General features: G+C 38.1%; 1 protein-coding gene across 1 annotated transcript in view; it reads right to left on the bottom strand.

Moving 5' to 3' along the window:
- The window catches only part of LOC117097358 (importin subunit alpha-3-like), a 139,581-nt gene extending 121,726 nt beyond the window's left edge, over positions 1–17,855 (bottom strand). The window contains exon 1 of the mRNA XM_033235229.1: positions 17,625–17,855. Coding sequence (XP_033091120.1) covers positions 17,625–17,855 — 231 coding nt within the window. The remainder of the gene's footprint in view (positions 1–17,624) is intronic.
- Positions 17,856–25,730: the final 7,875 nt, after the last annotated feature.

The following is a 25,730-nucleotide window of genomic DNA, read 5'->3' as shown; positions in this document are numbered from 1 at the left end:
TATTTTTAAGCAGAAACACACACCAAATAAGGTTATGAACTGGTTAGTTGATAAAAATGTGACTGGTGATTTGTTGGAACCTAACCTCGTATTTCCCCAAGGAACAATATTTTAGTATTTATTAATTCAGTGCTCATGGAGTCTTTACAAGACACAATGATGATGAATAATGAGAGTCAACTATACTTTGACTCTCTCATTTAACAGACGAGCAATTGAGTCTCAAAAAAAGAAATAATTTTTTTTTAAAGTGTCACTCTGTGGTGGACCTGAGTTCCTAACTAAATTTTCTGATTCGAAATATTACAATTTCCTCATCATATATGTTGCTGAATGTCTTTGCATGCACCAAACACACCACTCACAGTAAACCTTCCAATACTGACAGAATAAACCATGTTAAAACCTCCTAGTCTGGGAAAGTCCTAGTCCAAATTTCACATTTATAAAGCTAAATATGAATATGAGCTAAATGAAACTAGACCCAATTTCCGTATTATCGCATTTCATTTAATGAACTGCATATGTGTGGGTGTGTGCCTGCCTGTCTGTGTATGTGACTAGGTCTCCATTTGATTCTCTGAAAAATAAAAAAGGAAAGAAATAATATCTGAAGATATAAGATATTTTTTGATGAGACCACTCTGACGTTTTAATTGTCAAGCCTTTTACTGCTTCCAAAGTTCAAAATGCAATTCTTTTTTTTTGAGACGGAGTCTCGCTCTGTCGCCCGGGCTGGTGTGCAGTGGCCAGATCTCAGCTCACTGCAAGCTCCGCCTCCCGGGTTTATGCCATTCTCTTGCCTCAGCCTCCCGAGTAGCTGGGACTACAGGCGCCCACCACCTCGCCCGGCTAGTTTTTTTGTATTTTTTTTTAGTAGAGACTGGGTTTCACCATGTTAGCCAGGATGGTCTCGATCTCCTGACCTCGTGATCCGCCCGTCTCGGCCTCCCAAAGTGCTGGGATTACAGGCTTGAGCCACTGCGCCCGGCCCAAAATGCAATTCTAAGATGACAATTTACTTTCAAGTTTTTGTGTTCCTTTTGATATATAACTAATTTTTAAAATAGCTGTACAAATCTGTGATAGAGGAAGGCTGGTTATTCACCAGGACACTGGCGATTTCTGAAAGACCAAATTCCATGGTGTTTGCAATGAAGTTCAAAGGCTGGAGTCTGAAATGCCAAGGAAAATAACTTTATCTGAGCACGTGAAATAAGCTAGTTTTCATGATTCAAATAAGCTAGTTTTCTATGCTTCCTTTTAAAGTTGTCCAGTGTGGTGTAAAATTTTTCTGCAAAAAGTTTTATACTTTTAAAAAATCTTACTGAGATAGACGATTCCTAGAATAAAGGACTTTTCTTTTAGCAATGTGATTATTGACACTGAAAAGAAAATGACAACCTGGAAACATATTCTAAAATATGTCACCATCAGAGTTGCAGTGTTTACTGGGGACATCTGAATGGCCTCAAGCTCCATGGTGGTTCTTATGTGGGTTACTGGGCATGCACTAGAGAAGTTCATTACTTGGAAACAGTGGTTCATCACCGTGTTCCCACAATATGCTGAAGGCTGAAGGCACTCTCAGTGTATCTTTTCTTTAAGTCTTTTTAATGTATGGCAACTTTTAAATGTATTTGAAATTAAAATCCTTGAATGTAAAGGATCTGTATTGAGAAGTAATAGAAAAGTATGCATTGCTGGTTCATTTCCACTGAGTAGAGGTATCTATAGTTAGGACTTATAATGAAGAAAGAGGGCTTAAGTTAAATAAAAACATTCTTGATGTTAGTTGTAGCTGGTTACTGTGGCAAGTTATATCTTTTAACTTTGGCAAGTATACTGGTAATATAAAGTGTATTTACAAAAGCTTCATATTTGGAGATGTGCCTGTATGTGTAGAGAGGTAAAGGGCAGTAATGTGCCCAACTGTCCTCTTGGGCTATTTGATCCTGACCTGTTGCCCTGAGTAGAATCCAGTCAGCCCCACAAGCCCTCCGCACCACTAATCTGAGGCAGTATACCTGTAGCCATAACTCATGGAACATTAAGAGCCTTGGGACCAGTCTATGGAGTTTCACAGGATGATGTCCACACATGGCATGTGGGAAGGGAGGAACACTCAGGGAGCCAGCAATCTGGTTTCTCCTTTTGGTTCTGGGCAGCACAAATGAGTGGTTAAGAACACAAAATCTGGACTCAGATTGTTTGAGACTGGAATTCTATCTCAGTTTACTACCTGTGTGACTATTTTACTGAATTTCTCACTCTTAATTACTGCTTTGTTGGAATTCCAGAGGATTCTGGGATTAATCTAGCTGATGAATGAGTATCTACAATACTGTATGTATATGGATGATATTTTAGCACAGTGTCCAATGCATGGGAAATACTCCATAATTATTAACTATTATTTATTTCCAGTTAAAATGAACGAGCTGGAAATGTACATCTTGATAGTTGCATGAATTGTTGAAGAAGATGATGAAGTCTCCACTGACAAGCTTTATAAATGAGCTAACCTTCCTATTATTCTGTGATAGTTTAAGGTCCTATTGGACCTAACACTGGTGATGGGAGTGCGGGTTTATAAGACTCTTTGGGTTTTCTTGACGTTCACTTAGTTGATGACTTCTACATCTGTCTGATACCCTCATTCCTCTCTTGTGAACCTTGCCATTCACTGGTTATTTTCCATGGAGGAAAAGTACTGGAATTTGAAGGAAGTATATAGCTCCTCAATTTAATTCTTTTTTTCTTTCCAGAATCCAGTCAGCTCAGACATTTGTTAGCTGTTTATAGGGTTTCATAAATGGTTGTAGAACAGTTTGATTTACTTGGACAGAATCTATCTCATGAAATAAATTGTGTTCCAAAAGTTCATGTATAAATTAGTTGTCTGGAACTTTTGCTAATTTCTCCATATAACGCTATAAATGTCATAGCAGTTTTTAGACAAACCCAATCAAATATACTTAATGCTAGCTATTAGTAGACTCAAAATGCCTATTATATTACCATGTGTTCTAGGTTATGGAAATGGGGGACATATGGTGCAGGAGGAAGTGACGGAGATAGAAGATTTCTTCATCCTTTGCAGAGTACAAGATTACCTCCACTGGAACTTCCAGATGGATGTGCTTTCTGGAGTTGTCACTTCCCTACCACCTTTTGTGCACCTTTGCTTATTCCCCAGCTCTGTTATCCTTGGGGCTTTTGGACTGCAACAATTACATAGTTTTCCTTTCCCTGAAACCACAAGTTTAGCATTGAATATTCTATCAGCAGCTGTTTCCCTCTAGATATTAGCAGGCAAACAATTTGATGGAATTTCTACACATGACTATATCAATTATTAGTAGTCATTAATTTTTCCAGTGGTAGAATTGAAAAAGGGGTCAAATTAATGTTTAATTAGCAGAATGCTAGACAGTTCAAGAAAGTGAAGTGATACATTTACACAAAACTGGGGAGGAAGTTAGGACCTTTTGGAAAGGAGAAGTACTTCGTAAGAAACAGGAGCCTGGTCTTCAGAGCAAGCATCGAAATCTTGCTTCTAAAACAGGGCACCTATTCATCAACCTGGATAGAAGATGTGGTGTATCTTCCTGGAGTGTCCATTTTCTTTATGGTAATTTAAAACATTTAAATATTAAGACAATTACAGAAGTATGAGTTATAGAATGCAGACTCGTTTAATAGACCACTGGAGTTCAATGACATTTCCTGCTTGCCGTGGGTCACTCCAGGTTATGCCAGCAGACCCCACTGGGGACCAGTCTGTAGTCTCTGCTCTTCTGGATCCTGCAGAGGCAGCATCTGAGAAACCCTAGGCAGAACTCCTTCTGCACTGCATGGTTTCTTTTTTGTATGATGCCAGAGTTTCTCTAGAAGTTTCAAGATTTCCAAAATGGGTGGCAAGGAGAGGGGTGGGAGCTGGATCACTCTTCACCTAGTGTTTGCAAGTTGGAGACTAATTGTACTTTAAAATCTTCAAAGATTTAGCCCATTATGGTTGAAAATGTCTGAAACGAAAGTAAAAGGGTCTTCTTTACCCTCCACCATTTTCAAAACTTTAGTCAAGTCATTTCAGGGCTTTTCTTGAACGGAATGTCATTATAATAAGCAAATGATGTTATTGTTGGTAATACATTGGAAGTTTTTTGGGTAGATTTAAAAATTTGCATACCCGTGCAAGAGAGAGATATCTCATAGTTTTTTTTCTCTCATTTTTTAAAACCTAAGACATAAGATAAAATCAGTAATCTTTTATAAATGTAAGAAAATTCCAAGGATAAATTTTTTCTGGACAGTATTGTGGATTATTAAAGTATTGACCTTTGACTAAAGTTTATGGAATACAGGGCTGGATTGTAAATGTCTTAAGTGTACTATGATCTTAAATCTAGGTAGGAAGAGAAGTGGAATTTTGTTCTTTTCTTCTCTTCTTCTAAAAACAAAAACGATTAAATCTCTTAATCTAGGCTTAGTGTAGAACCCAAACCACACGGTGTAATCAAGAACAGGAAATTTGTCCATGAGGACATCTCTATGAAAATACAGCTTGTATTTTCAATATTAAAAACAGACCAGCTTTCAATAAGCCTATGGTAGACCTTTATTAAGATAGATATTTCCAGTTTGGCTAAAACCTATCCCTGTGGTACTGAGAAACTAAAACAAAGTTAGTGCACAAGTCATGGTTAATAAGAGATAGAAAAGGAGAGAATTAATTACCTGTTTTCGTAACATAAGAGAACTCAGTTGTTTCCCGTTACTGCCTTTGTTCAGCCATTTGTCTCTCATTGCTTCCTCTGTAGCAGGCTGTGCAGGTCAGGCTCAAGTAAGGAATGCGTGAGACTCAGCTTCTAAAGGGAAATCCAGGTTAAAAATTTGAGGAAAAAACCCTGAGGTTTTGTGCATTCTCTAGGGAAATGCAGACTAAAAATTTGAGAAAAAAACACTGAGGTTTTGTCCCTTTTTTAGAACATTGATCTTAGATTCCCTCAAGGGCATTTTTTTTTTTTTTTTTCTGTTGAAACAAAACTTTGCCCATTATACAATTTCTATCTTTGGCACCTAGTTGACCACTTATATTCAAACAAAACTTAGGCATATCTTGTGAAAGGGTGAGTGTCTATTTTAGACACTTAAATTTTGAAAGACTTTTTCTCTGTTCTGGAAAGATCATAAATGAATGAGTGAGGAGACGAAGGGAGGGAGAAAGACAGAATAGTTATGGCCGATATTATAAAGCTCTCACACAAAAGCAGTCATAAAAGAGCTCCACAGATTACTTATTCCACTGTTCATGTGCCTCTCAATTTTCCATTTCATTTGCTCATTCTTATTTGAGAGAGAATTTGGGCTAGTGAATTCTTAGGTAATTTTTGTCACCTGTCTGGTGCATTCTTATTTGGTCAGAAAGTTGAACGTGAAGACCTTTAAGTAAAAATGGCAGCCTTTCAGAGATAGTGTGGATAGTGGTGATCAGGATTGCCTCATTCTCAGTTTGCGCTGTCTGAATAAATCCTAATAAAAAAACAACAGCAACAGCAATATCAGCAATGCTTCCTGACTGTAACACAGTTATCTTCAGCCTGTACACCAATAAGACTGGTAGTTGAAGCCACTGGTTAACTCAATAGCACTAGTGTTTTATAAAACCCTTGGTGCTGTTACCTCAAAAGATCTCAAATGAATATTGTGGGTTGCTATTGCTACCATATTGGGATACAGATTTTCCTGGATAAGATTCATATTGGGTTATTAAAAAAAAAAAAAAGAATGGAGAAGTCCCCAAAGTAACCCAAGATGCTGTGTGCTCTTGGAAGCTGGCCATTTTGTTGTTCTTGAGCTTTGCTACCAAACTTAGAGACCACAGTAAGTTACCAAAGGAGATTTCAGGTAAGACATTGTTGATTACACCAGTCACCATCTTCTGATAGAGTTGCTCAATACTGAATATCTCCAGTGGGAATGGTAAGGTGCCAGTCAGCATCAGGAACTTACCTTTCTATCAAAGGGAAGAAGAGAAACCACCTGAAAAGAAATTTTGCTCTTGGACAGAGAGGCTATTATAATCTTTCAACAGCAGCATAAGACATGTGATTCTTTTCAAGTTAGTGTCCTGTTCTGTCTCAGCAAAAAGAAGAACCAATGTCAAATTTCTTGAAAAGAATGATGGAGTTTTAGTTTCTGCAGTGAAAGACTCCGTGAGACTTGTATCTCTGACTATGCGTGTCCCTTTGTAGAACTATGTCTTGCAGCATAAAGATGTTTAAAATGTCTCAGAGGAGAATCAGAATGTTGATCACAAATTCCTAACAGGGATGGTTCTATTTCCTGTACGTTTACGTTATCTTAATGTAATTTTGTGTTTTCCATTCAGAGTCAGACAAGCTGAAATCCAAAAATACATCCTAAAAAAACAGTTCTCCAGGTTTACAAATGAGTTTTCACTGTGTCTCATAGACAGCCAGTCTTGAAGCCATAGGAGAACCAGTTGAGTACATTTTTTCCAAACCTAGTCTCACCCCCCTGCATGTTCAGCTAAGAGCAGAACTAAGGGTATATTGCCCACGTCCTAGAAAATTACCTTCACCCAGTACAAGGGTGAGCTGGCTGCTTATATCTGCCTTAGTGCACTGGTAATTCTTGGGCACCCTGCTGACTCATTTGCTTACAGATAACACTGACTACTCCAATAAGCACACTGCCAAATCTTTTTATTTTTTGCCTTCTTTTTTTTTTTTTTTTTCACTTTATGCTACTTGCAAAATGCGTTTGGAACTGACCTTCAGATGTGAACTGACAGTAAAGTAGGATTTACATGGTGTGTGTGCTTAGGTTGGGTCTCTTTCTCTGCTTCCATATCCTGCCTGAAGTGTGAGTCACAGTCTCCGATTCCATACAAAGCACCCTTTTCCTGAGATTTGAATAGGACTCTCAGGTTCATTTTCTCTGTTAAATTTATGTTCTGCTTGTTTCCTTGCTTCCACCCAAAGCCTGGAGTTATATAACTACTCAAGAAATGCCTTTCCAGGAGAGATGCCGGTTTTAAGCTATGTGTATGTATCAAAGGAGTAGTGCCTTTCTCAGTTACGTTACTCACCTGATGGTTGAAACCAGATTTTTTGTTTTTAAAGTTTGAGGAAGGCGGTGGGAGTAGTGGCGGGGAGTGGGGTGAAGAGGATATTTAGTGTTTTAGTTTTTTGCAAACATAAAAACTCCAGAAATCCTCTGCCAACTTGGTGACTTTGAAACCTATTGGAGGCAATGATAAGAGCAGAGGCGATTGCAATGGGAGCAGATGACAGGAACTGTCTTGCCCACAGTGTCTCCTAGCCCTTCTGTTAGATATATTCCGTTTTATCTTCTGCTTCTACTCTCCACATTTCTTCAGACTGTTTTCTACCCCAGGGCCATCTGCATGGACTGCAATGATGGGCTTTGCTGCCTTCTGGCTACCTTTGGGCTCAGCCAGTGGGGATCCCTGGCAGTAGATTGGAAGGAATGCAGACAGTGAGGTCAAGGTTTCTGTTCCTTGGCCTCCTCAAGATGTCTTGGACTGGTTGTTCACCTAGACTAAAGTTATTTTTCCTTTCAAGAAAGCCAATGCTAAGGAACTTGACTTCTAGGTTCTGGTACCTTCTTCCCTCCTTTGTCCTTTTGGGCCTAGGGGTGGGGCAGATCTGCTGCTGTTAGCTCCAGGCCCCTGCATTATTCCTGTGATTCCCTTTTGTCCACTCATGACTTTGTAATCAGTCCCTTTGTAAATGATCTCTCCTTGAATTATCTTAATTTGAACATATCTGCTGCTGTCTGCTAGGATCCTGGCTAATACAATCAAGAGTTTGAACTTAGCAGTTAAGTTACTTATTTGGTTAAGAAGCTCCTCATTTACAAATCAAATACATCCTGGAAATGTTAAGCCTGTTTTTATGCTAAACTATGAATGACAAATCTGGTTTTTAGGAATCTGGTCTCCCTTCCCCTCCCTTCCCCTCCCCTCCCCTCCCCTCCCCTCCCCTCGTCTCCCCTCCCCTCCCCCTCTCCTCTCACCTCCCCTCCCCCTCTCTCCCCTCTCCTCCTCTTCCCTTCCCTTTTCTTTTCTGTCCCTCTCTTCTCCTCTCCTCTCTCCCCTCCTCTCCTCTCCTCTCCCCTCCTCTCCCCTCCTCTCCCCTCCCCTTCCTTTCCCTCCCCTCCTCTTTCTTTTCTCTTTTCTTTTCTTTTATTCCTTCTCGTGACAGGGTCTCACTCTGTGGCTCAGGTGGGAATGCAGTGGCACAATCTCATCTTACTACAGCCTTTGCCTCCTGGGCTCAAGCGATTCTCTTTCCTCAGCTTCCTGAGGTGCTAGGGCCACAGGCGCGTGCCACAATGCTTGGCTAATTTTTTATGGAGACAGGGGTTTTGCCATGTTGCCCAGGCTGGTCTTGAATTCCTAGGCTCAAGCGATCTGTTTGCCTCTGCCTCCCAAAGTACTGGGATTACAGGTGTGAGCCATTGTGCCTAGCTTAGAATCTGATATTTTCAAGTTGGAGATTTGAAGGGTGGAAAAGGAAAGAGATTTTTGAAGAGTGGAGGGAATAGGAGAGGTGGGTAGGTATAAAAGGCAAATGTAGGCTACTTCACAATGTTTTAGCTCTGTTTATCCCTGACAATTATCTATAGCAGAATGAAGGGGGATGGACAGGGCCTGTTGTTTCTCCACTAGAGTTGTTTCTCAATAAACATTGCAGTCCCCTTGGAACACTGTCAGAAGGTATGTGCCCTGCCTCTTAGAAAGTGGAAGAAGCAGGTTGTCAAGGGCACACAGGAAACAGCTAAGACTGGGTTTGAACTCAAAGAGTCTGATTTCAGCCTCCAAGCTTTTAGCCACTAAATGTATGTCTTTAACTGTGAGTGGCCTGTATGTGTCCAGGCCACAAAATAAATGGAGAAGCCATTCCTTTGGTAGGAATCTTGGGATTTCAAGCATTTAAACGTGGCTGGGCCAGAGAGTTTAGAAACATACAAAAACTACAGAGACTAACGAGAAAGCGGAATAAAATTCATGTGGAATTTGTGACCAATATTCAAATGTTCTTTAGAGATATTTTTATTATCTCGTAGTTGTGAGACTTCTTGTAAAGGGACCTAGGGAAGGAGCCAGAAGCCACGGGGAATGATCAGGCCAGAGAAGACCTGTAAAGAAGTAATAATGACTTTCACACTCACCATCAACCAGGATTTCCATTCACTATCAACCAAATTTGTCACTGAATCAGACACCTAGAGTCGAAAAACTCTTTATCCCACTAGTAATCCTCTAAGTTACTTAAATACTGGATTTAAATATTTTTCAGCTGTTTTTCCAGCCAAGTTGTGCCAAAAAGCTGTTTTTAGGTGGAGGTAGTGGGTGTTACTATTTGAGCGAAGCAGCGTTTTGGACCAGATTGCCTGCATAAGCCTGAGGTCATGTTTTTTGGTTGGTGCTGGGGTTTAAGCAATCAGGCAGGGAGATCCTGCATGGTGGGGGATGTCTGGGAAATCTGTGCTGGAAAACAAAGTGTTCATTTCAGTGGTTTAGGTGCTGCCTTGGCCTTCCACGCTGTTATCTGCTGAATGCACAAATCATGTTGTGGTGAGTGGAACACAGGTCTCCTGTGCTTCCCACGCACTTACCAGAATATGAACGTTACAAAGAACAAACACTAGAGACCAAAAACCAGCTGGGTTAGACTTATACAGGCAGTGGTTCAAAAGGTGATATACAAACTGTTTAGTCCAACAATTGTGAATTTGATATTTAATTTTAACTGAAACCTGGCAATACGTGAACTTGAAAATTTATTAGCTGTAACAGAAGGCAACTCTTACACTCCACTGAAATCTCTGACATGCTTTAAAGACAACAGCTGGTTTGTTAATTTGGTGAACTTATGTCAAGTGTGATCATGTCTCAGCCCTCCGAAGAATCTTAAGATTAGATGTACAAAAATAAAAACCAAGTATAGTGACCATTGGTGTATCCTTAAAAGATTTTGTGTGGAATGCGTTGAATGGAAGTTAGAGCTAATGCAGTTAGCTCTACAAAACAAACCAACAAACCCAAACCTCACTATATTTTGATTATGTTTATCCTTAGACATTAGAAAGAAAAGGTACTTAATCAAAGATGAAAAAATGAGGAGGCCTGCTAACTTAGCCTTTTTTTAAATGTGAGAATTTAGGGTTAAAAATGTATCCTTTAACACTCCTCTAGTGTAAGGCTAAAATGTAGCAGAATCTAAATGTGGCTGAAGAAGATGTGGGAGGAGAAGTCTTTAGGCCACACCTATTACCTTTTCCTTTTTTCTCCTTTCCTTACTAATTTATATTAAAACGATATTTCATCCCACTATCTTTCTTCATGTAATAAAATATCAGTTTAGACTTTTCTAGATTAGACATTGTATTTTGGACACAGTAATTCTGACATGTTCTTTGCAGCATTTATGAAGAAAAAGGTTTGTTACAAGAATAAAGAGTGCAAATATGATTTCCAAGGGGAGTCTCAAAATTCATTAAGATAAAATCTTTTTGCAGACTTTTCTTCATTAACTCTATGCTTCTATGGACAATTGAATCTTACTGGACAATAAAATGATAAAATGTTTGTAGAACACTGGCACATTAATTATCACATGTTCTTCTTTCTTAAAGTGATCCCGTTTGACTTCTTGGACACCATTTGTTAGCATTAGTATATTTTAGCACAAGTTTGGCACATGTTAAACCTGAGCTCTGTCATTACAGTGTTCTGCTTAAATACCTAATGACAGATGAAGAACGAATGGTTTGTTAACATTCGTAGATAATTTGAAAGTTCATCCAATAAGCAATCAGTAAGCCCCGTTAAGCCCTCAACAGTGTGCTAGGTGCTAGCTCTTCAGGGATGATGACAAAGTGGTGTCTAATGAGGGAGACCCATAGACAAAGCATAATGACGTGACAGGGTGGTTCCACTACAGTTAAAAACGAAACACACTGGAGTTCTTGAGCGCACCACCCAACCAGCTTGGTGTTGGGGCTCAGAAGTGTCTGAGATGGTTTCATAGAGGTGGTATCAGGCTGGATCTTGAAGAATTGATCAGGGGAACTCCAAAATGTGTTCCTTTCAAATGCTTGTGTTGCTTTGAATTTGAAAGTGAGATAAAATGCTGACCACCAAGTCACAGAATCTTCACATCTTTACAGATTCCCCATGTTTTTAGTGTTATAACTGTGCAGCAGTTTTGCTAAGATGTAGTTGATGTGTATGTGTAATTTCTTAAACTTACAGTGAGGAAAAATGCTTTCCGTAACACTCTCTCCCACTCACTGCCAGGTTTCACGCAGCTCTAAAGCCGAAGGGATTATCACACAGAGTTCCTAACCTAACACAGGAGGTTGGTGATTTACTTACATGAACCAGACATCCACTTTGGGGCCATATTTCTGATGAGCAAGCAGTTCAGGGGCCGCATAGGCAGGACTTCCATCCTGAGTAGTTAACTGCTCCTGAGAAAGACCCTCCAACTTCTCAGTATTACTCAATCAAAAGCCTGAAAGATTTACAAATGGGCAGACCAAGAAGCTTGCCTCCGGCCGAGAAATTGAATACTTCTTAGCAGCACTTGGATAAAGAGGGTCTATGAATAACTTGATAAAATAATTCAGTAGAAAATATTTTATAGCAGCAATTCTGATGAGAATAAGGGTGCAAGAAAACAGGGTGAAGCACTGTTCTTTTTAAAAATCATTTATTTTATTGCTTCACATTCTTGGGCTTTTATTTTTATTTATTTGTATTTTTTGCCAGCTCTCTAGAAATGTTTTCTTTAGGTTATGTGTGGTATAACGTAACTGGCCATTTGTATTCCACTATATTGTAACGTTTCTTACCTGTCTGTAGGTCTTAATGAGGGCACATCAGATCTGGCCTGTTAGTCCAGACATCACTCTTGGGTCACCACTCACCACTCTCTATTACCTCAGAAACTTGGGTTTACTTTACTCATTTTTGCTTTTTGCCTGACTCTTTTAGGGTTGGAATCACAGTTACACTGCTGTGTGACTCAATTTCCTCATCTGTAAAATGGGGAAATATTGGTATCTACCTCATAGGTTTTTGTATGGATTAAAATGCTAATATAGGTTAAAGGTTTGGAATACATCATAAATGCTCCATTAGATATCAGTTATTATTATTGTTCTTGTTATTTTTCTTGCACAATTTGTCTATTTCTACAAAGTAAGTAAGTAGAACAGCCTTTGCTGATCATTACATGTAAGGGGAGAGGACAGCCCCTGCTTTGTGCAATCATGGTTCAGCAGGAAAAAGCTGTCTGCAGGTCCACCTGGATAGTCAAGAGTCCAGGGAAGGAAGCGGAAAGGAGAGGCCCTATGGTCCTCAACTGAGGGCCTGCAAAGCTTCGCCAGTGACAATGGTAACCAGAAACAACAGAGCTTCAGTATCTGGGGTCTTGGATCTTGGACTATATAAAATCACCCTTCGTGAGCATGACTGGCCTGGAAGGACTCAAAGCTGGGCCCATGTCATGAAAGCTGTAAATTCTCAAGAATTCACACAGCAAGATTGACAGGCAGTCTCCAGGCTCCTCTGAAAGCCTCACTGCAGACCTCTGAGCTTCAAGGATGCAGGTTATTTTCAGGATTTTATTACTGCAGTGAGAATTGCTCAGAGTTCACTTAGCAATTCTTGAAAAGCAACAGATATGTTTAAGTATAAGGAACTTCTTAAGATTATTTTTGCCAAGATTATTTGGAATAGAATAACATTTTGAGAAAAACCATGGAATGGTTTTACAGACAACAGAATATATATTTATGTCATATATAATTATGCTTATAAAATGCTAAATTTGGATTTTTACTTAATCATACAATATTTTAAATGAAACATCATTTTAAGTAATTTGTTACTTGATAGCTTAACATGATAATAGACTATGTGTGTATCGTACATTTTTATCTATGCTTCAACTGTTATGTTTCCACTGCGTATTGAAGTAGTATCACTCCACCCGGATAAAATAATATGACTCTTAATGCTGCCTCCTGAGATGCTTTAGGCCTGTGTTTCAAAGAATTTAAAATTTCATTAATTAAATAATTAACTAATCAATTATTTCATTAATCTGCTGAATTAATGAAATAGACAAAGACATTTATATTTATGAACAATTTTGATATTGTGTACATCCACAAGAAAATTTCCAATCTTCAAGCCCCTAAAGACATCAAGAAAGGTAAACCTTATATACCAATATTAGTGTTTTGTGTTTTAGAACAGGAGTCCCTATCCCCTCTTAGGAACCGGTCCATATAGCAGAAGGTGAGCAGTGAGTGACCAAAGTTGAGCTCTGTCTTCTGTCAGATCAGTGAGAATCTAATGGAGCACAAACCCATTACATTCTCACAGGAGCACAAACCCTATTGTGAACTGTGCATGTGAGGGATCTAGGCTGTGTGCTTCTTATGATAATCTAATGATAAATGTAACATGCTTGAATCATCCTGAAACCACCCATCCCCGACTTCTGGTCCATGGAAGAATTGCCTTCCACAAAACTGGCCCCTGCTGCCAACCAGGTTGGGGACTGCTATTTTAGAATATCACACTTTATGCTAAAGAGGATCCTTTCTTGACTTCAGCCTTAAAATTGATAATGGATTAAATTCCTCAAGTTTCCAGAAAAAAAAAGCACCAGCAGAGGAGACAATATTCTTTCAGCTTTCTGTTCATAGTTTTGACTTGACAAGGGCAGACCACTCATTTGGGAATCATCTTGTATTAAAATATGAGACCTCAGAGGCTGGGAAGAATAGTGGGGACTGAGTGGGAAAGTGTGGTTTAGAGAGAAGGTGGGAATGATTAATGGATTCAAAAAAAATAGAGTGAATAAGAACTACTATTTGATAGTACAACAGGGTGACTATAGCCAATAATTTAATTGTACATTTAAAAATAATGAAAAGAGTATAATTGGATTGTTTGTAGCATGAAGGATAAACAGGGACAGATACCCCATTTTCCATGATGTGATTATTTCACATTGCATGCTTGTATCAAAACATCTTATGTACCCCATAAATATATATACCTACTGTGTACCTACAAAAGTAAAAAATAAACATTTAAAACTAAAAATAAAATATTAAAATATATTCATTTACAAAATAAAATTATATTAATCTCCTTATTCATTTCTTAGTAGAAGAAATGAATAAGGAGTCTTTATATGAATCATTAGGAAATTAACCAAACAAATGGAGTTTCTCTTTTTCTAATCAAGCCATAGTTGGAACGAATGCAGTTAAAGTCACTAAATAACTCCTGGGCAACCAGGCGGAATCTTGTATAAAGATAGCATCATTTTCAGGATTGTCTGTCAGGAACATGGGACTCAGGATAAATCACGCAAGCATTTTTCTTCTGTCCAGCATTTTAGGCAGATAAAATTTGGCTCAACTGAACCAACACCCTAAATATCTGAGAAGGACCTCCTCAGGAGACTGTGTGGGAGAAGATAGGAGTATTATCATCAAATATTATGTGAATATGAGTTATTATATTTTTGTTGTCTTTTAAAGAATGAACTAATTGAAAAAAATAAAATGGTAGTCTTCTAAGTTTTTCTCTCAGTCACCCACTTGTATGATTCTCACAGTGGGAGTGGGGCAGAGTCCCCTAAGCATGGTCCCTGAGAAGGACCCCTAATGTGTGAGGCCTCAGAGGCATTGATGATGGCATCCAAATGTCTGTGGGAATGGAGATTACCAACACTTCACTGGAGTGTCAAGAGCATTAAATAACATAATATATTTGCATATGCATCACTACATACAAAGATAATGTATGCAGTAAGTGATCTCTGTATATTTTAACTATAAGCAGAAGAGGCAGTCAGGGTGGGCTTAAAACAAAGAATGAAAGCATAACACTAGAATCAAGATTAGGTTTTCAGATGGAGTTTGCTCCTTGCCTCCACCAAGCATTTTGCGGAAGTTGTCTTCTGTCCTTTGGTGTGCAGGCTTTTCCAAGGAGGAGAAGGCATGGTTATGCAGAAGGTAGGCAGAGAGTGGGGCCTTCGGAACTGTGTGAAGCAATGCATGGGAAGCCCCCTGAGTGGAGTTTTCTGCCTTCTTATTCTTAGACCTCACTGTGAAAAACAGCAAGGACTTTCACCTTCTCTAGCCATGGATGTGTTACATACACACCCATGTGTAGTGATTGGAAGCTTGACATCATTAAGCAATTGAATATGTGAACAAGTCATTTGTTTAAACAATAACCAGAAGTTTGTCAGAAATCATTTCCCTTACAAGACTCGTTTGGATATGTATCTTTAATGTGTCTCTGATATTAAGTTCACTATTCTCCTTTTCTGGAGTTTCTCCCATTCAAGGAAACATATAAGTATTTTTGTGTGCTGTGGAAAGGGGTCATATATGATAAGAATGCAAGGATGACTAGGGAAGAAAAACTCTAGCACTAAGTTACAGAATGACTTGAAATCCTTTTCTGGCCTCTGGAGTTCTACTCAAGTGAAAAGGGAGACAGAAGACAATGTTGTGGAATGAGCTATGTATAGTTTAGTGTATGAGGGATCTTGGGAATTAGTATCTATGATCTTTCCCAAATCATAACACATTTTATAAGGCATTTAAAAAATCTGGATGCATGGGAAGAACAGACACATTGTAAACCAGCTAATACTGTAAGCTGGCCTCAATCAGAGTTTCCTCCAAATCATTATGCACACAAAAATTTGCAGAAATCCCTTCCAACTTATGACTTTTATATATTTTGTTTATAAGAAAATTAAAGTCTTCCTCTAAACTACAATCAGAGTTTTCACAAAAACATAAGTTTCTACCTAAACATTGTAAGGAGAGACTCTGAGGTGAGCTCTGTGAGCCCTGTGAGCTGGTGCCTGCTTTCCCCTGGGGAGAATACTCAGTGAGAAACTTCTCAAGAACTCTGATCTTCCCTTAGTTTGCATTTAGCTATAGAGCCTGTGCTGGGCTCACTGTCAGTGATTGACATGTCAAGGGTTTCATAAACATGGGGGCTTTGGTGGCTTTTCCTGCCTGAGAAGAAAAAAAGATGCATAATCCTTGTGTACCATTCCATGCCAGTACAGATGCTCCACTGCAGACAACATTTGCCTGAAGATCATCTTCACTTCCCTTTCACTTAGTTTCTTTTGATCCCAGATCCTGTCCAGGAGGTCGCCACTGAGGCATAGCTCCATCATCATGTAATAAGAGTTCTTAGTCTCCAGGGTTTGTAGCTGGGCAACGTTAGGGTATTTAACAATTTACTGGATCCAAGATCCACACTTCATACTCTTTAGAACATAGGAATGTTGCTTGGCTTTCTTCTTGCTGATGCCTTTCATGGCTGCCTAAATAATTGAGGATGTAAATGATGCTCGGTGAAGGTTACTAATAAAAACAGCCAAAGTTGGCTTTTTGTCTTTAAGCACAAAACAAGGAGAATAAGTAGTGACAGAAATTTTATAATACAACTTTGTAAAATTAGGGTGTGAATAAAGTATCACATCTTAATAAATATCTAAGCTAACATTTTAATAATTAAGAATTGATAGTAACTATACTAAAATGTAATTATATTTCAGCAATCTATTTGCTCTTTTTGTCAACTTTTCTGACATAGCTGTCAGCAAAGCTGATGTGATTGTCTTTTTAATTATAAAGAACATATTTATTAATAAAAATAGCAAATATATTACATCTTGGAACATATTTCAGCCACAACCAAAAAAGTAGTTGGATCAGAAATAAAAATGATTAAATGTGGAAAGAAATTCTATATGCCAATAAAATTAGCTTTAATGGATTCTGGGAAAACTCATTAGAATTTTCTATTAATTTTGCTTTTGATCGTTGTTAGTTTACAGCAAGACTTTTTCCCTTTGTTTTCAGCAAAAACAGATAAAGAAGCATTTTATTTCTATAAGAAAATAAAACAGAAGCCACAATGTGATTTTTAAAATCTTATTTCTTTGAGGCCGGGCGCGGTGGCTCAAGCCTGTAATCCCAGCACTTTGGGAGGCCGAGACGGGCGGATCACAAGGTCAGGAGATCGAGACCATCCTGGCTAATACGGTGAAACCCTGTCTCTACTAAAGAATACAAAAAAAACTAGCCAGGCGACGAGGCGGGCACCTGTAGTCCCAGCTACCTGGGAGGCGGAGGCAGGAGAATGGCGTGAACCTGGGAGGCGGAGCTTGCAGTGAGCTGAGATACGGCCACCGCACTCCAGCCTGGGCGACAGAGCCAGACTCCGTCTCAAAAAAAAAAAAAAAATCTTATTTCTTTGAATTTATTTGTATCTGCTGTGGAAATAATGTATGTATACACACTTAGCTGGAACACGCATGTTTCTGAACTAACAGATAATCAAAACTTCAAGATTTTTATCAATTTAAAATGATTTGAGCCTTCCCAGAAAATCTGGGTTGTAGAGCAAGCTATGAAGTAGAAAAATTATCATTTTCTACTTAACATCATATCAGATAATGGATGGGCATGAGAGTTGGATCTATTTGTCAATGTGTACTTGCCTTTTCACCCATGTGAAGACCTAGTCCTTCTATTACTTTGGCAAAACGACCCTTGTTGATAATTTTGCCCACCAAATAAGCCCCGACTGTCTTGGTGTGAGGGAAAGTCATTTGCAGATCATGAGAGAGCTTCCTGAAATACAGAGGCACCTGTAAATCCCTTCCCTGACTCTCCAGGCCTGGTTGTTCCCTGCCTTGGTGACTAGTGCTAGCTATGAAAACATCCGCCATTGTGTTTACTGCTATGAACATCTTCACTGACACCCTACTCTATAAGCAGATCAGTCCTCCAGGGTAACCTGTGATCACTAACAGTTGCTGCAATTGATTCTGTGCAAATATTCCTGAAGGCCCTGGGTAACGCATATACTAACTCTTCCAGTCTCTTCTCCTGCCCTTTGTTCCTGATCTGTGTGCTCAGGCATGCAGGTTGATCAAGCAGAATCGATGTGTAGATTATTAAGCTAACATGATACAGGTCAATGAATGGCTTCCAGATGCCTTAACACCCAATCCCAGGCATTGTACAGATTAAACTTCTTTCTCCATAGAGCAAAGGGTCAGACCAACTGTAAAGCATCTCATCAGAGAGTAACTGGCTAAAGTAAAATCCAGACTGCCTGACTTGCTTTTCCTCCCTAATTCTTAGACTTTATTTTTTAGACATAAAAACTGAGTAGATAGTACAGAGTTCCCATATGCTATCTTCCCCTGCACACCTACAATATTTTGCATTCTTGTGGTACCCTTATTCCAACTAATGAATGATGAATATTGGCATATTACTGTATTAGTCCATTCTCACACTGATTTAAAGAACTACCTGAATTTAGGTAATTTAAGAAGAAAAGAGATTTAATTGACTCACAGTTCTGCAGGCTGTTTAGGAGGCATGGCTGGGGGATGCCTCATGGAACTTACAATCATGGCGGAAGGTGAAGGGGAAGCAAATACGTCATCTCATGGCTGGCAGGAGAGAGAGAGAGAGAAAAGGGCAAGATGCTACACACTTTCAAACAACCACATCTCATGAGAAGTCTATCACAAGAACAAATAGGGGGAAGTCTGCCTCCCTAATTCAGTGACGTCCAACCAGACCCCTCCTCCAACACTAGGGATTACAATTCACCATGAGATTTGGGTGAGGACACAGAGCCAAACCATATCAATTACTATTACTTAAAGTCCATAGTTTACATTAAATTATAATTCTTTGTTTTGCATTGTTTTATGAATTTTCTCAAACATGTAATCTCATGTACCCATCATTAAAGTATCGTACAGAATAGTTTCACTGCCCTACAAATCCCCTGTGCTCACCTATTCATCTCCACTTCTTCCAAACTCTTGGCAACAGCTGACCTTTTTTACTGTCTCTATAGTTTTGCCTTTTCTAGAATGCTATGTAGTTGAAATCAGACAGTATGTAGCCTTTTCAGACTGACCTCTTTTACTTAGCAATTTGCATTTAAGTTTCTTCTATGCCTTTGTATGGCTTGACAGCTCATTTCTTTTTATCATTGATTAATATTCCACTGTAAGAACATACCACAGTTTGTTTATCTGTTGACCAATTGAAGGACATCTGTGTTGCTTCCAAATTTTGGCAATTATGAATAAAACTGCTAAAACATTCATATGCAGTTTTTTTGTGTGTATGTGTGGACATAACTTTTTCAACTCATTTGGGTAAATACCAATGAGTATAATGGCTAGATCCCATGGTGAGACTACATTTAGTTTTGTGAGGACATAAGTTTTCAGCTCAATCAAGTAAATACCTAGAGGAACTATTGCCATATCTTACGGTAAGAGCATGCTTAGCTTTGTAAGAAACTTTTGAACTGTCTTCCAAAGTGGCTGCATCATTTTGCATGTCCACCAGCAATAAATGAATGAGAATTTCTATTGTTCTGCACCCTCACCAGCATTTGGTATTGCCAGTATTGTGTTTGTATTTTAGCCATTCTAATGGTGATGTAGTGATAGCCCATTGTTACTTTAATTTGCAATTCCTTAATAACATGTAATGTTGAACATCTTTTCATATGCTTATGTACAACCCATAAAGGGTTTGGGTTTTCTTTGGGGAGGTTTTCAGATCTTCTGTCCTTATTAATTGGGTTGTTTATTATCTTTTAGTTGAGTGTTATGAGTTCATTGCATATTTTGAATACAAATCTTTTATCACATAATGTGTTTTGCTAATATGTTCTCCAAGAACTGCTTCTGTAGAGTTGGAAACAGTAATTTTTCTTCCTAAAAGATATTATGCTACATATATGAGACAGTGAAATGCGATTAGTATACGCTTGTGGTAAAAGCCTTAAAAGAGTTGAGGTTACATTAATATTTGTGGTTATAAAAAGTACCTAACTGCATTTTATTGTAGTAAAGCAATTACTTTTTAGAGTCTTTTCTGGAAGTATCTATTTTGTATGGTCAGGCTGACTTGCACTCCAGCTACAAAGTGGTTAGGTTTTGGATGTTAAAAATCCTTAATGTTAAAGGTATAAAGCTGCTATATACTTCAATTCCAAAGGAAAATTTGAAGGTCTGTTACTATTTAAAGTTCAAAACTATTTCTCCTAATGACATTCTTAATAAAGAATCATCTAGTGCAAATTATTGTCATCACTTTAAAGTGTTTCCTGACACATATCTAGAAGCATGCCATATAGGAGGTGACTTCCACTTTGTTTAGGAAGATGTGAGCACCATTGTGGCCAGGGGTCTGGTTGGTTCAGATATTATAGGCTCTAGGCATGCAAACTTTCATGATACATGTTCAGATCTGCTATCTATGAGCGCATTTCTTACTCAAGGATAACTTTTCCTGTGTATAAAGAATATTGTTGCTGAACATTGATGCCTTTGATGGCTACCTAAATAATTGAGAATGTAAATGATGCTCGGTGAAGGTTACTAATAAAAACAGCCAATGTTGGCTTTTTGTCTTTAAGCACAAAACAAGGAGAATAAGTAGTAACAGAAATTTTATAATACAACTTTGTAAAATTAGGATGTGAATAAAATATCACATCTTAATAAATATCTAAAACTACCATTTTAATAATTAAGAATTGATAGTAACTATACTAAAATGTAATTATATTTCAGCAATCTGTTTGCTCTTTTTGTCAACTTTTCTGACATAGCTGTCAGCAAAGCTGATGTGATTGTCTTTTTAATTATAAAGAATTAACACTTAATTTTTTTCTGTCACTTAGAGAAGCTTCTTCTTAGAAGCTTCTTCTTAGAACCACATACAACTTATTCTAAAATTGACCACATAGTTAATAGTAAAACACACCTCAGCAAATGCAAAAGAACAGAAATCATAACAAACAATCTGTCAGACCACAGTGCAATCAAATTAGAACCCAGGATTAAGAAACTCACTCAAAACTGCACAACAACATGGAAACTGAACAACCTGCTCCTGAATGGCTACTGGGTAAATAATGAAAATAAGGTAGAAATAAACAAGATTTTTGAAACCAACGAGAACAAAGAGACAATGTACCAGAATCTCTGGGACACAGCTAAAGCAGTGTTTAGAGGGAAATTTGCAGCACTAAATGCCCACGCGAGAAAGTGGGAAAGATCTAAAATTGATACCCTAACATCACAATTAAAAGAACTAGAGAAGCAAGAGCAAACAAATTCAAAAGTTAGCAGATGATAAGAAATAACTAAGACCAGAGCAGAACTGAGGGAAATAAAGACAAGAAAATCCTTCAAAAAATTAATGAATCCAGGAGCTGTTTTTTTGAAAAGATTAACAAAATAAATAGATTGCTAACCAGACTAATAAAGAAAAAAAGAGAGAAGAATCAAATAGACACAATAAAAAATGATAAAGGGGTATCACCTCTGATCCCACAGAAATACCAACTATCATGAGAGAATACTATAAACACTTATATGCAAATAAGCTAGAAAATCTAGAAGAAATGGATGAATTTCTGGACACATACACCCTCCCAAGACTAAACAGGAAGAAATTGAATCCCTGAATAGACCAATAACAAGTTCTGAAGTTGAGGCACTAATTAATAGCCTACCAACCAAAAAAAAAAAAGCCCAGGACCAGACGGATTCACAGCCTCATTTTACCAGAGGTACAAAGAGGAGCTGATACCATTCCTTCTGAAACTACTCCAAACAATATTAAAAAAGGGACTCCTCCCTAACTCATTTTATGATGCCAGCATCATCCTGATACCAAAACCTGGCAGAGACACAACAAAAAAAAATTTCAGGCCAATATCCCTGATGAACATCAATGTGAAAATCCTCAATAAAACACTGGCAAACCAAATCCAGCAGCACATTAAAAAGCGTACCCACCATGATCAAGTCAGCTTCATCCCTGGGATGTAAGGCGGTTTCAACATATGCAAATAAATAAATGTAATCCATACTATAAACAGAACCACATGATTATCTCAATAGATGCAGAAAAGGCCTTTTGATAAAATTCAACACCCCTTCATGCTAAAAATAGTCAATAAACTAGGTATTGATGGATGGAATGTATCTCAAAATATTAAGAGCTCTTTATGACAAACCCACAGCCAATATCATACTGAATGGGCAATAGCTGGAAGCATTCCCTTTGAAAACTGGCACAAGACAAGGATGCCCTCTCTCACCACTTTTATTCAGCATAGTATGGGAAGTTCTGGCCCGGGCAATCAGGCAAGAGAAAGAAATACAGAGTATTAATATAGGAAGAGAGGACGTCAAATTGTCTCTGTTTGCAGATGACATGATTGCATATTTAGAAAACCCCATCGTCTCAGCACCAAAACACCTTAAGCAACTTCAGCAAAGTCTCAGGATACAAAATCAATGTGCAAAAATCACAAACATTCCTATGCACCAATAATAGACAAGCAGAGAGCCAAATCATGAGTGAACTCCCGTTCACAATTCTTACAAACAGAATAAAATACTGACAACTACAACTTTCAAGAGATGTGAAGGACCTCTTCAAGGACAGCTACAAACCACTGCACAAGGAAATAAGAGAGGACACAAACAAATGGAAAAACATTTCATGCCCATGGATAGGAAGAATCAATATCGCGAAAATGGCCATATTGCCCAAAGTAATTTATAGATTCAATGCTATTCTCATTAAGCTGCCATTGACTTTCTTCACAGAACTAGAAAAAATTACCTTAAATTTCATATGGAGCAAAAAAAGAGCCCATGTAACCAAGACTATCTTAAGCAAAAAGAACAAAGTTGGATGCATCACACTAGCTGAATTCAAACCATACTGCAAGGCTACAGTAACCAAAACAGCATGGTACTGGTACCAAAGCAGATATATAAATCAATGGGACAGAACAGAGGCCTCAGATATAGCACCACACGTCTACAACCATCTGATCTTTGACAAGCCTGTCAAAAACAAGCAATTGGGAAAGGATCCCCTATTTAATAAATGGTGTTGGGAAAACTGGCTAGCCATATGGAGAAAATGGAAACTGAACCCCTTCCTTACACCTTATACAAAAATTAATTCAAGATGGATTAAAAACATAAATGTAAGACCTAAAACCATAAAACCCTAGAAAAAAACCTAGGCAATGCCATTCAGGACATAGGCATGTGCAAAGACTTCATGACAAAAACACCAAAAGCAATGGCAACAAAAGCCAAAATTGACAAATGGGATCTAATTAAACTAAAGAACTTCTGCACAGCAATAGAAATGATCATCAGAGTGGACAGGCAGCCTACAGAATGGGAGAAAATTTTTGCAATCTACGCATCTGACAAAGGGCTAATACCCAGCATCTACAGGGAACTTAAACAAATTTACAAGAAAAAAACAAACAACCCTATCAAAAAGGGAGCAAAGGATATGAACAGATACTTCTGAAAATAAGATATTTATGCAGCCAACAAACGTATGAAAAAATGCTCATCAACACTGGTCATTAGAGAAATGCAAATCAAACCACAATGTGATACCATCTCACGCCAGTTAGAACGGCAGTCATTAAAATATCAGGAAACAACAGATGCTGGAGAGGATGTGGAGAAATAGGAATACTTTTACACTGTTGGTGAGAGTGTAAATTAGTTTAACCATTGTGGAAGACAGTGTGGCGATTCCTCAAGGATCTAGAACTAGAAATACCCTTTGACCCAGCAATCCCATACTGGATATATACCCAAAGGATTATAAATCACTCTCCTATAAAGACACATGAACACATATGTTTATTGTGGCACTATTCACAATAACAAAGACTTTAAACCAACCCAAACGTCTGTCAATAATAGATTGGATAAAGAAAATGTGGCACATATACACCTTGGAATACCATGCAGCCATGAAAAGGATGAGTTCATGTCCTTTGCAGGGACATGGATGAAGCTGGAAACCATCATTCTCAGCAAACTAACACAGGAACAGAAAACCAAACACCACATGTTCTCACTAATAAATGGGAGTTGAACAATGAGAACATATGGGCACAAGAACGGGAACATCACACTCGGGGGCCTGTCAGGGGGTGGGGGTAAGGGGAGGGATAGTATTAGGAGACATACCTAATGTAGATGTTGGGTTGATGGTTGCAACAAGCCACCATGGCACATGTATACCTATGTAACAAACCTGACATTTTGCACATGTATCCCAGAACTTAAAGTATTAAAAAAAACTTTTCTAAGTAATAACAAAACCCCTAAAATCTGCATGAAACCACAAAAGATTCCAAGTAAATAGAGAGATTTTAAGAGATAACAAAACAAGAGGTATCACACTCCCTGATTTTAAACTGTATTTCAAAGCTATAATAATCAAAACAATATGGCACTGGCATAAAAACAGACACATAGACCAATAGAACAGAATAGAGAACCCAGAAATAAACCCATACATGCATAATCAACTAATCTTTGACAAGAGTGCCAAGAATATACATGGGGAGAGAAAGTTTCTTCAATAAATGATGTTGGGAAAATTGGATATCCACATTCAAAATAATAAAGACCCTTGTCTTACACCATGCACAAAATTAATTCAAAACGGATTAAAGACTTACATATAAGACCTGAAACCATAAAACTACTAAAAGAAAGCATAAGGAAATGAATTGGAGTGAATGTAGAGGAAAGGGAACCCTTGTACACTCTCAGAAAGAATTTAAATTGGTAGAGACATTATGCATATAGCTTAATGTTTTATATATAATGGATTATTTTTAATACTGATTTAATAAATAAAATGAGATCATGGTGATTTAGGAATCATTTATTCCTCATTTCATTGTAAATTTCAAAGAATATTTTGGATCTTATTTATTGATTAGGAGTCAGAAAAAAATAACTATTTAAAGATGGCACTGAATTTCATAAGCAGAGATGAAGGTATTGCATTTTTGCCACCTCCGGCTATTTTCCTACCCTGTAAGCCTAACCTATTTCTAGCAAAGTGACACTTATACTCATGTTTTCTCAGGAAGTTTGTATTATGCCAGAACTGGTTCATCCTGCAGAGTATAACCACTTATTCCCATTATTTTCAGTTCTGCCTTGGTTTTACATCTGGAATCAAGTGGGTCCTCAACTGGCTAGAGACAAACACAGAGTTTCCTGTGGATCTCTAAGACTGACCCTTCCTATTTTTGAAGAGATTATTTTTCATCATTTTAGAAGAGTGGCATTTTCTTTTTTGGATTTACTCAGAGAGTACTGCCAGATCAAACTGTAAATTTTAAGGACAATCAAGGATCTGAAATACTTGCAAAGCTGAGGCAAGGAAACCTTTGGGTGGTGTCCTATAATGTTGGACTGTTCCTACTCATTTCTACCTTCTGATGATTGAATTTTGAGGTGATGGTGGAGGAAGGAGAGAGAAAATTTGTGGTTGAAAAACACAACAGTGGGCTTGTACTTGTGTTTACTTTTGGCCTATATTTGAAGGAAAGCAGGGAGGAGACTTCTTAAAAATGCCACATACTTTAAAACCTGAAATCTGACTAAGCTATGGATTGTTGTTATTGGGGATCAGCCCAAGTTGACACCTTGAAAAAATTCTGAGGTCAAGAAACCTCTAAAAACATTTCTTAAAATAAT

The sequence above is a fragment of the Trachypithecus francoisi genome, unplaced genomic scaffold, assembly GCF_009764315.1.
Source record: "Trachypithecus francoisi isolate TF-2019V2 unplaced genomic scaffold, Tfra_2.0 Lachesis_group15, whole genome shotgun sequence".
NCBI classification, from domain to species: Eukaryota; Metazoa; Chordata; class Mammalia; order Primates; family Cercopithecidae; genus Trachypithecus; species Trachypithecus francoisi.
The sequence above is the reverse complement of the archived record's forward strand: the minus strand, read 5'-3'. Positions and strand labels throughout refer to the sequence as shown.